The sequence below is a fragment of the Erythrolamprus reginae genome, chromosome 12 (assembly GCF_031021105.1).
Source record: "Erythrolamprus reginae isolate rEryReg1 chromosome 12, rEryReg1.hap1, whole genome shotgun sequence".
NCBI classification, from domain to species: Eukaryota; Metazoa; Chordata; class Lepidosauria; order Squamata; family Dipsadidae; genus Erythrolamprus; species Erythrolamprus reginae.
Window position 1 is genome coordinate 1,118,413 of NC_091961.1, and position 11,438 is coordinate 1,129,850.

General features: G+C 47.0%; 1 protein-coding gene across 14 annotated transcripts in view; it reads left to right on the forward strand.

The window, feature by feature from the left end:
- Positions 1-11,438, forward strand: part of AAK1 (AP2 associated kinase 1) — an 82,399-nt gene that overhangs the window by 63,185 nt on the left and 7,776 nt on the right. For 5 of the 14 annotated variants that reach the window (XM_070765101.1, XM_070765102.1, XM_070765103.1 and 2 more), the window contains 3 exons: positions 376-474; positions 1,819-1,929; positions 3,198-3,302. The exons of 2 other annotated variants lie outside the window; for them this stretch is intronic. In XM_070765101.1, coding sequence (XP_070621202.1) covers positions 376-474; positions 1,819-1,929; positions 3,198-3,302 — 315 coding nt within the window. Of the gene's footprint in view, positions 1-375; positions 475-1,818; positions 1,930-3,197; positions 3,303-5,573; positions 8,048-11,438 lie in introns of those variants that run through there. 7 more of the 14 variants (XM_070765106.1, XM_070765109.1, XM_070765113.1 and 4 more) reach the window with 6 other exon arrangements.

Sequence of the window (11,438 nt, forward strand, 5' to 3'; positions counted from 1 at the left end):
CCTTTCCCTTCTCCAGGAGAGGCAAATGACAGTTGAGCAAGACATGCAGATATTTCCACCATGTTTTCTTAACCTTGAGGATTATTAATGGATCTTCTTGCTTCGTTGGCCAGTTTTGCCCTTATAAATTTGCTGCCTGGATGAACTCCGAAGGATGGAAGGCTGAGTCAACCTTGAGCCGGCCAGGATCGAACTCCTGGCAGTGGGCAGAGTCCGCTGGCCATTGGGCCTTCCAGCCACTGCGGCTCTTTTCAAGCATTTCGAAATCGCTCTCCTGAGTCGGGGGGTTTCCTCCCAGCATCCCCGCTGCTCTCTTTTCCCTCCTGCCTCTGCTAACCCTGGTTTCTGCTCTACTTCTTTTCTGCCTCCGGAAAGGAAAAACGGACCTCGCCGCCGAGAGCCTCATCCCGGGCCTGGAGGCTCCTGGGCCCCAGCTCTCGTCCCAGGCAGATTCGGTGGCTTCAAGCAGAGCAGGTTGGTGGGGCAGCTGGGGTCCATTCACTGCAGGGAGAGAGAGAGACAGCCGCCTACCTGTTCCCATCATTGGGGTTTTCCCGGGGACCGATCTGGGCTGATAGCCTGTCACTTTAGCCTTCAGTCCATCCTGAGTTCTGCTGTTGGAACCAGAACTGAGAGACCCTTCCTGTTGTGAGTGCTCCTGGTCCACCTCTGGTTAGCAAAAACTTCAGAAGAAAAGGATTTAGGGGTAGTGATTTCTGACAGTCTCAAAATGGGTGAGCAGTGTGGTCGGGCAGTAGGAAAAGCAAGTTGGGTGCTTGGCTACATAGCTAGAGGTATAACAAGCAGGAAGAGGGAGATTATGATCCCGCTATATAGAATGCTGGTGAGACCCCATTTGGAATACTGTGGTCAGTTCTGGAGACCTCACCTACAAAAAGATATTGACAAAATTGAATGGGTCCAAAGACGGGCTACAAGAATGGTGGAAGGTCTTAAGCATAAAACGTATCAGGAAAGACTTCATGAACTCAATCTGTAGAGTCTGGAGGACAGAAGGGAAAGGGGGGACACGATAGAAACATTTCAATATGTTAAAGGATTAAATAAGGTCCAGGAGGGAAGTGTTTTTAATAGGAAAGTGAACAGGAGAACAAGGGGACACAATCTGAAGTTAGTTGGGGGAAAGATCAGAAGCAACGTGAGAAAATATTATTTCACTGAAAGAGTAGTAGATCCTTGGAACAAACTTCCAGCAGACGTGGTTGGTAAATCCACAGTAACTGAATTTAAACATGCCTGGGATAAACATATATCCATTGTAAGATAAAATACAGGAAATAGTATAAGGGCAGACTAGATGGACCAGGGGGTCTTTTTCTGCCGTCAGTCTTCTATGTGTCTATGTTTCTAGTGATGGATTCCGAGGAGGGTGAGCCAGGCCCATCTTGGTACCCTGGGCCAGAGGTGTTGCCAGCTGAGGCAGAGAGTGAGAGTGAGGGGGAGATAGACCTGGATGACCCTGAAGGACCACCAGAGGTGGCAGACAGTAGAGTCTGACTTAGAGCTTCAGCCAGCAAAGCTGATGTCCACATGCAAAGGTGGCTGAGGAATTCTGGGTGTTGAAGTCCACTAGTCTTTCAAAGTTGCCCAGGTTGGAGACCTCTGACCTGTAACACTAGTGAGGCCCTTGAGCCCACTTCAGGTGGTTGTTGTTGTTGATGGTGTTGATTTGAAAAAGATAGCCTTCCAGCGTGGGCCCTGGGTTGGAGTCCAGCCCCTGGCTGAGGGAGCCGCTCCTTCCTTGCTTCTTCTCTGGGCTGTCACCTGCTCCTCTGCTTCTTCTCCTCCCGGCTCCAGATTCCATCCCTCTGGACGATTCCTTGCTTGACTGCTCTCTGCTCTCTAACGCTGGCACTGGCCTCCTGGACGAGTTCGCTCCTCTAGCTGTTTCCTCTCACACTCACAAAGGTAAAAACTCCATTCCAGGGTTGGATTCGTATGAAGAGACGAGGCCAAGGAAGGTCGGGGTAGATCCTGGCAGAATCCTCACTCAGTGACGCCTGCTCAAAGTTTTGTATGGTTCCCTGTCTGTCAGAATATGGAAATGTGTCTCAAGAGTTTTGTTGCTTTGGATTAAATCAGGGGGATGGGGGATAGCAATAGCATTTGGACTTATATACAACTTCACGGTGCTTTTACAGCCCTCTCTCAGCAGTTGACAGAGTCAGCCCCCAACAATCTGGGTCCCTGTTTGACCCTCTTAGGAAGGAGGGAAGGCTGAGTCAACCTTGAGCTGGTCAGGATCGAACTCCTGACATGGGCAGAGTTAGCCTGCAATACCTCATTTTAACCACTGTGGTACCAGGAAGGAGAAGAAGGGAGGGAGGGAAGGAAGGAAGGAAGGAAGGAAGGAAGGAGAAGGGAGGGAGGGAGGGAAGGAAGGAAGGAGAAGGGGAGGAAGGAAGGAAGGACAATAGCACTTAGACTTATATATCGCTTCCTAGGGCTTTTCCAGCCCCCTCTAAGCGGTTTACAGAGTCGGCCTCTTTCCACCAAAAATCCAGGTCCTCATGTGACCCACCTGGGAAGGATGGAAAGTTGAGTCAACCTGGAGCCGGTGGTGAGATTTGAACTGCTGAACTACAAGGAGTCGTCAGCAGAAGCAGCTTGCAGTGCTGCACTCTAACCACTGTGCCACCAAGGCTTGCCAACCCTCACCTGCATTTGAGGAGCAAAGTGGGGTCAGTTGCCCAACTGATGCCTCTCATGCAGTGTTCCCCAACCTTGGCCACTTGAAGATATCTGGACTTCAACTCCCAGCATTAGCTGGCTGGGGAATTCTGGGAGTTGAAGTCCAGATATCTTCAAGTGGCCAAGGTTGGGGAACACTGCTCTAATCGGAATGAGAATCCAAGCCTTTTGGTCTTTGCACCCTCTCTGCTCAGCTCCTTCTGCTGCAATGTTCTGATCTCAACTCTCTTGGTGCAACTGGGCTATTGTCTCTTCACTCCACCCATATAATTCTCATAGCCACCGACTTCTGTCCTTCCCCTAGTTTTCCTCAATGCCCGGTCTGCTCTAACCGTTTGCAATTCTGCCTCCCTATTCCCCCCACCCCCCACCCCTTGCAGCAAAACACCTACGGCAAATGTTGTTCTGGTGGCTTCTAACCAGCTTTCTCTGCTCTTTCTCGTCCTGTTGTTTTTTTGCATCCCACCCTCCCCGTCGTGCGGCAGAAGATACTAACCTGATATCAGGCTTTGATGTCCCTGGGGGCTCTGAAAAAGTGACAGAAGATGAGTTTGACCCCATCCCTGTGTTAATATCCAAAAATTCACAAGGTAAGCAGCTAGATCTCAAGGGCGAAGCATTGGTGGTAGGGCCTTTGCTCGTAGTGTGGTGCTGCCCACCCAGAATTCTTATGCTGCGTTTGTTGGTTTCAAGTTCTTTAGAGCAGGGTTTCCCATCCTTGGCAACTTGAAGATATTTGGACTTCAACTCCCAGAATTCCCCAGCCAGCAGATGCTGGCTGGGGAATTCTGGGAGTTGAAGTCCAGATATCTTCAAGTGGCCAAGGTTGGGAAAGACGGCTTTAGAGCGTTTGGTAGAACCGGGATTATTTTCAGACCTCAAACCTGTTTATGGGGCAAAGATGGAGTTGACCATTGCCACGTTTTCTGTTGGGCTTCTTGGACATAAGGAAACTCTGTGATGAAAGTCTAATTTAAAGCTTTTTTAAAAAAAAACCACCTGTCTTTCCTGACTAATATTTCCCAGGACTTTGGTTATGATTTGAAATGGCTTGTGGGGGTCTTCTTTCATTCTCAGTGGTTGAGAGTCACAAGATGTAGCCTCCACTAGACCTTGGTGCTAATTCTCTGCTGAGCAGAATCCCAGCTGCTTAGCTTTGGGGGAGACCCCAGAATATTTATTTATTTATTTATTTATTGGATTTGTATGCCGCCCCTCTCCGGAGACTCGGGGCGGCTAACAGCAATAATAAAACAGCATATAATAATAATCCAATACTAAAAACAGTTAAAAACCCATTGATATAAAAACCAAACATACATACAGACATACCATGCATAAAATTGTAAAGGCCTAGGGGGAAAATGTATCTCAATTCCCCCATGCCTGACAGCAGAGGTGGGTTTTAAGCAGCTTACGAAAGGCAAGGAGGGTGCGGGCAATTCTAATCTCTGGGGGGAGTTGGTTCCAGAGGGCCGGGGCCGCCACAGAGAAGGCTCTTCCCCTGGGTCCCGCCAAGCGACATTGTTTTGTTGACGGGACCCGGAGAAGACCCACTCTGTGGGACCTAACTGGTCGCTGGGATTCGTGCAGCAGAAGGCGGTCCCTAAGGTAATCTGGTCCGGTGCCATGAAGGCCTTTATAGGTCATAACCAACACTGTGCCTTCCCTTCCATTATGCCTTCCCTTCCTCAGTGCTTCAAGTAGAACCACCGAACGAGTCTTCCCAGAGACCGTGTGCGATCTTTTGCAATAAAATGCAAGAGTCGAGGAGACGCTTTCCCTAAGTGACCCATTGGATCGCCCATCATCCTCACTCAAATTTTCAATTTTGGATGTTGAAACGTCTAGAAAGAGTCCTTTCCCCTGAGAGGAACAATGGGCGCTATCTAACACAATGAAATTCAATGGTGGAAAAAGTCAGGTTCTACATTTAGGCAACAGAAACAAAACACACAGGTGCAGTCTATGTGGTACATTGCTGAGGGACCTTGGAGTCGTAGTGGACGACCATTTAAATAGGAGCCAGCCGTGTGCAGCAGCTGCCAAAAAAGCCAACACAGTTCTAGGCTGCATCAACAGAGGGAGAAAATTGAGATCACGTGAAGGGTGAATATCACTGTATAAGGCCACACTTGGAATATTTGCATTCAGCATTGGTCACCATGATGTTGAGACTCTAGAAAAAGTGCAGAGAAGAGCCACAAAGAGGATTAGGGGACTGGAGGCCAAAACCTATGAAGAATGGTTGCAGGAACTGGCCATGGCTAGTTTAATGAAAAGAAGGACCAGGGGAGACAGGATAGCAGTCTTCCAACATCCCAGGGGTTGCCCCAAAGAAGAGGGAGTCAAGCTATTCTCCAAAGGGTAGAACAAGAAGCAATGGTGGAAACTAAACAAGGAGAGAAGCTGCTTAGCACTAAGGAGAAATTTCCTGACAGTCAGAACAGTTAACCAGTGGAACAGCCTGCCTCCAGAAGTTGTGGATGCCCCAACACTGGAAGTTTTTAAGAAGATGTTGAATAACCATTTGTCTGAAGCAGTGTAGGGTTTCCTTCCTAAACAGGGGGTTGGACTAGAAGACCTCCAAGGTCCCTTCCAACTCTGTAAGAAGCCCGCTACTTATGCTCCCCCCCTGGCTACATGCCTCCTCCTGGTCAAACACAACCCTGATGTGGCCCTCAGTGAAATTGTGTTTAGTGCCCCTCTCCTGGATGTAGGTCCTTTCCCTTCTATCTAACTCTTGTTTGTGTGGATGTCTTTCTCTTATTTTTTTTTTTAAAAACCTGAAAACTAACTTTTTCCCCCCTGACACCTGTGTCTTTTGCCGGATACTAAATCGCTGTCTCTCCTACTTTCAGGTGGGCATTCTAGCAACAGCAGTGGGAGCTCTGAGCCCAGTCTTCCCAACCTCGCCAGGTCTCTTCTGCTAGTGGATCAGCTGATAGACCTGTAGCGGTTACTGATTAACAGGCGGCTCCTGTAACGTACCCAAAACCCTTTCGTTGCTTTTATTTTTTCTCCCTTCCCCTCTTCCTCTTCTTCTTCTCCTCCTCCTCCTCCTAACACAGCTAATCTTTAGTTGTTGGATGGTTTTATTATTTTTATTTTTTTGCTTTCGTTTTTGTTGGAAATAACTCCCAATGCAAAAAAAAAAAAAAAGAAAGGACTTTGCTCTGAAAATTGTACCCACTGCTGGGATTTATCTCTCCTTGTTACCGGCGCGGTCTTGATGCAGCCTGCAAAAAAAAGTTTTCTTGTGAAACTCTCTACTACCTGTAAGGGAGCGCTATCCTGTATTAATCACCTGGCTATGATTTATCCGTTAGTGCCACCAAAACTATAATTGTAAAAATAACAAACCATGTAATCTGTGTATGATCCTTGCTTAGAAATACATGCGACTAACCTGCCTAAATGATGCTAACTAAGATTGTCTGTCAACGTTTACTTTATTTTATTTTTCCTTGGTTTAAAAACCAACGAGACTTGGGAGGCGAAAGGGCAGCGAAGTAGCCTTTGTCCTCCTCCAGTTCAGGAGAGGGTGTTAGGAAATCCCATCACGGAGGCTTAGATATAATAATAATGACATTTGCAGCCCTGAACGAAGGCAGTTTGCTCCAGGTATCTACTTCTGGGGTTGTTGTTTTTTTTGCAACCTGCTTAGGAATGGACTTGTGCTTAAAATAAAACCAACCGGTCAATAAAGTTACTAAAGCTACGGAAATTATTCTACGCCAAATGGTTAACGTGAACCATACTCTTGTGTCCAAACAGCATGGCTAAGATCTTTTTCTGTTGGGTGGACTACCTTTAGGAGGAGGAGGGGGCAAGGGGAGCCATGGCCAGGGGAATTGTGGGTCTCTCTGAGGGGTTGTATAAACTGTATGCACAGGTCAGATTTTCTTGAAGTTTAAGACGGGTGGGTTTCTTTGGCTCTGTTTTCCTTTCTCGGTTTTTGCAACCCCCCTCTGTAGCTGCATAAGCGTATTAACACGGTAAATACGAAGCCATGGCCCCTTCCAGATAGACAGACAGGCTGACCTTTTTCAGTGAGAGCCTTCTGCCTTGATACCACTAGCATGAAACTCCTAGTAAGTGCTTTCCGACTTTAGGTGTCTACCTTTTATTTCCACGCCGAGATGCTCCGTTTTCATCCAACTGCTGGCTATAGTAAACTTGTCTTCATTGGCTTCTGGTCTTCAAGCCCAAATTCATTGGTTCCCTCCCAAGATGTTCTTCTGAGAAGGAGAGTGACCCCTAACTCCGTAGTGGAAATGCTCATTAGCTTAACGCTAACTTTGTGTACGTGCAAATGTATTGTAGTGGTTCAAAAAGTGCAGTTTCCCCCAGTGTGAGTGTGTGAATGGCTCAGTTTCTAGGTGTATCAGCCTCCCCTGCAGGGTTTGAAAGACCTTCCGGTGTCACCCCCCAGTATTTTTTCCCCCCCTCCAGCTTTCTCACGTACAAATCTCCGCCTTCCGGAAGTTAGCTCAACCAATTCTGTAAATAGCATTTCACTGTCCTGTCAATCCTCTCTTGAACCTTTCCAAAGTCTACTTGCTGAGATGCCCTTCATGATAAAAAACAGCTGCTGCTTCGGTGTGATGTGCGTATGTATGTGTCTCCATAGGTCAGTGATGGCGAACCTGTGGCTGGCACGCGGAGCCATATCTGCTGGCACCTGAGCCGTTGCCCTAGCTCAGCTCCAAGGTGCATGTGTGTGCTGGCCAACTGATTTCTGGGAGGGCATTTTTGGCTTCCAGAGAGCCTCCAGGGGCATGGGGAGGGCATCTTTACCCTCCCCTGGCTTCAGAGAAGGCTTTGAAGCCTGGAGAGGTCAAAACATGAGCCTACTGGGCCCACCAGAAGTTGGCAAACAGGCTGTTTCTGGCCTCCAGGGGTGGGGGGAGCTGTTTTTGCCCTCCCCAGGCATTGAATTTTGGGTGTGGGCACTCGCGCATGCTCCTTTGACACCCAAGGAAACAAAGGTTCGCCATCACTGCTCTTGGTCGTTTTGCTGCACTTTCCCGATTTTCCTGACGACGAAAACCCATGAAAGCGGTCTTGGCCAAAGGGTCCATGGTTCTTTCCGTTTTGGGGCAGGTTCTTTGATTCTTTGTCTTGACTCTTGATTCCTGAAGTGCAGGCAACCGAGTTGGATCCCACGGACAAAGCTTTAGATAGAACGTTATTGTATAGTCAGATGATACTGAAAATATATGGAAAAAAAGAATGGATTTTTTTAAAGAAATTAACCACCTGCTGTATATTAGAACCCACCCCCCCACCCTAACCCCCCCCTCCTGTGAATTAAAGTACTTTTAAAAAAGAACGCTTTAACATTTTAACTTTCATGAACTTGTTGAAGAGTTTTTTGGAAGGCGTTTTATTTATTTTTATTATATTTATTCATTTGGTCGGATTCTCTGCTGGTGCTGTGAACTAACCAATGTGAACGGGGCTGGGTCTCTTCTTCCCCACCCAAGAAATGACTCGTCCACTTAACCCTGAAATGCTATCGTGAATTAAAGCTTACTAGTCGCCACGGAAATACTTCCGTAATAAACGATGATGAGGTTGACCTGGGAATAGTGGCTTGTTGGCTCCTTGCTAGAATCCTCAAGGAGGGATCCAGTTCAGAGGGGCTGAGCATTGGTGGGGGTGGTGCTGTTCTGTCTTCCTGTTTCCATCAATGTGTCCAGATCTAAGGCACTAATACGTGGTTCTCTTTGCCCCAAATGGGCTGGGAATTTGGGCCACGTTTTATCATCCTTGTGAAATTAGATTTCTATGCCACCTTTCTCCTGAGACTCAAGGCAGCTCACAAGTAAATACAAAATCTAATATTAAAACACTCTTAAAACTTCAATATTAAAACATATAGTTTAAGTTCTAAAACCCCAATATACACTGCTCAAAAAAAATAAAGGTGACCCTTCAAAGGACCCACCCTAGATCTGAATGAATGAAATATTCTCCCTGAATCCTTTGTTCTGTACAAAGTTGAATGTGCACGACAGCCTGTGAAATTGATTGTCAATCAGCGTTGCTTCCTAAGTGGACAGGTTGATTTCACAGAAGTTTGATTGACTTGGAGTTATATTGTGTTGTTTAAGTGTTCCCTTTATTTTTTTGAGCAGTGTATTTAAAAACCCAATCTTCTACATTCATTCTATCATTCAATCATATGCCAGGGTTGATGTTAAAATTTCACTGGCGACAGCCCTGCCGGCAGAGGTCCATTTTTAAGGCCTTATGAAAGACTGAGAGGGTGGGGGTGGTACGAATCTCCTGGGGGGGAGTTGATTCCAAAGGTTTGGAGCCACCACAGAGAAGGCTCTTCTCCCAAGGTCCCGCCAGCCGACATTGTTTGGCGGACGGGCCGTCCTTTAACCTTGAGCTACAAATATTCTCTTCAGCTGTTGCTCTATGAATCACGGTTCGGTCCTACAGCCCTCCCCTGCCCTGAACATCGCTTTGCCATGAAGGATGGACAAGAACCGAAGTTCTTCTGTGCGTTGCTGGAAGTTGTAGGAGGGGCCCTGAGAATTCAGGAGCACCTTAGTCCTGCTCAGCTCAGCCTTTTTTGATCACAGAACCAAGTTTAGAAGTCATAGAAACATAGAAGACTGATGGCAGAAAAAGACCTCCTGGTCCATCTCGTCTGCCCTTATACTATTTCCTGTATTTTATCTTAGGGTGGATCTATGTTTATCCCAGGCAGGTTTCAATTCAGTTCCTGTGGATTGACCAACCACGTCTGCTGGGAGTTTGTTCCAAGCCTCTACTCCTCTTTCAGTCAAATCATATTTTCTCACGTCGCTTCTGATCTTTCCCCCAACTGACCTCAGATTGTGGCCCCTTGCTCTTGGGTCCACTTTCCTATTAAAAACACTTCCCTCATCTCACACACAAACACACACCAGATTTCTAGAAAACGTAACTGTTCAACTTCTAGATGTGTATTGCTGTTATTAGGACATTTTTTTTCGCTGGTAGCGGTGTAGCAGTGCTTCCTCAATGTCCCCAGGTCAAGGTGCAGAGGCCAGCCACATAACCTGGGCTGCAGAACATTCCTGGCATTGTGGCGAACAATGCACTGGAAACATTGGCCACACTGTCTCAATTTGATTTTTTTCACCCTATCTGGAATCTAAACCTTGTTGAGTGCTGTCAGTCGGAGAAATCAAGAGAGTTGCGTTTTGTTAATTTTCCCCCCCTGCCTTTGAAAAACCTCCAGAAAAGTTGAGAAAAGTCTTGCTTTTTTTGGGAGCTGAGAGCAGAGTGGCTGGGAAAAACCTCCGGCCATGAAATCCACTGTCCGGAACGAAGTCTAGATTGCAATTATGGATGAAGAGGAAGAGTGGACCAGATCTTCTGGAAACACCTTTGAAAGAGACGCAGGAAATCCCATCTCAGGAAAGAATTCCCAGAGGAGAAGACTTGGTCAAGGCCACAGAAAATAGCAAGCCTCCTCCGCACTGCGCAAGAGATGACTTTGGAAGTCGTTGGCTCTGCGGATAAAAGTTTATCAGTCGTTGCCAGGTTGTCTTCAGGTAATATTGGAAAAGAACCACAGGAGACCACGCCGACAGAAATTCTACCCATGTTTCATTTCAGCAGACTGGTGCTCCAATTTATGCAGTGGAGAAAGTTGTTTCTCATGAGGCTCAGGTTAGAAAATAAAAAATAAAACCCAACATTTAAACATTTGTGTGATTGGGGGAGAGAGGAAGCTTCGGTTTTCTACAATGCTCTTGTTATGCAGCAGAAGTGTCCAGACTGGGCAAGCTCAAGACTTGTGGACTTCAACTCCCAGAATTCCCTAGCTGGCTGGGGAAATCTGGGAGTTGAAGTCCACAAGTCTTAAAGTAGCCAAGGTTGGAGACCCCTGTAGTAGTGTAATCGAGGACTTCCCCTTCCACCAGCTATAATTGATGGCAGAGTTAATTGTTGTGTTGAGTAACCTGGTTGAAACAAGAAAGTCCTTTATGCTCTCCAACAATTGGGAGGATAAATTCCAAATTTTGTCTGGCTTATTGGTTGATACGACACCAGGCCCCTCACCTGTTTAACAGAGCCAGCCTATTGCCCCCACAATCTGGGTCCTCATTTGACCCACCTTGGAAGGATGGAAGGCTGAGTCAACCTTGAGCCGGTGATGAGATTTGAACTGCTGACCTGCAGATCTACAGTCAGCTTCAGTGGCCTGCAGTACTGCCCTCTACCCACTGCGCCACCTTGGCTCCTATTAAGTTAAAAATAAAGGCAGCCTCATTATCTTACCGTGCCTGTTCCACTACAAATGACTCTCGAACAGGAAGAAAGTCTTGGCTGGTTTCCATTCCCTGGTGGGACCTGCAGTGCCACAAGTGGACAAATTAAAAATGGAGACACGGGATGGCCGAAGACTACAAACCAACGGTCAAGAATATTAAGCGTCGTCCACCTCTTAACCTGGCATGGCTTTTATTTTATCATGTAACTTAATTCTTTAGTGCTCTGTCAATAAAATGCCGATGCTTGTTCCTCTGAGTCCCACCTTTGGTCCCGAGAAGCAGCTTCAGAGCCTAATGGTCGATGACCTCGCCTACGAAGTTGGATCATTGAAGCTCCAACACGTTGATCTCATCCGAACAAGAAATCCTGCATTCGAGACCTTTGTTTAATGGATAAAGACGCCTCTCTCTTCACAGTGGAGGCTTTAGAAGGGATGCAGGGGG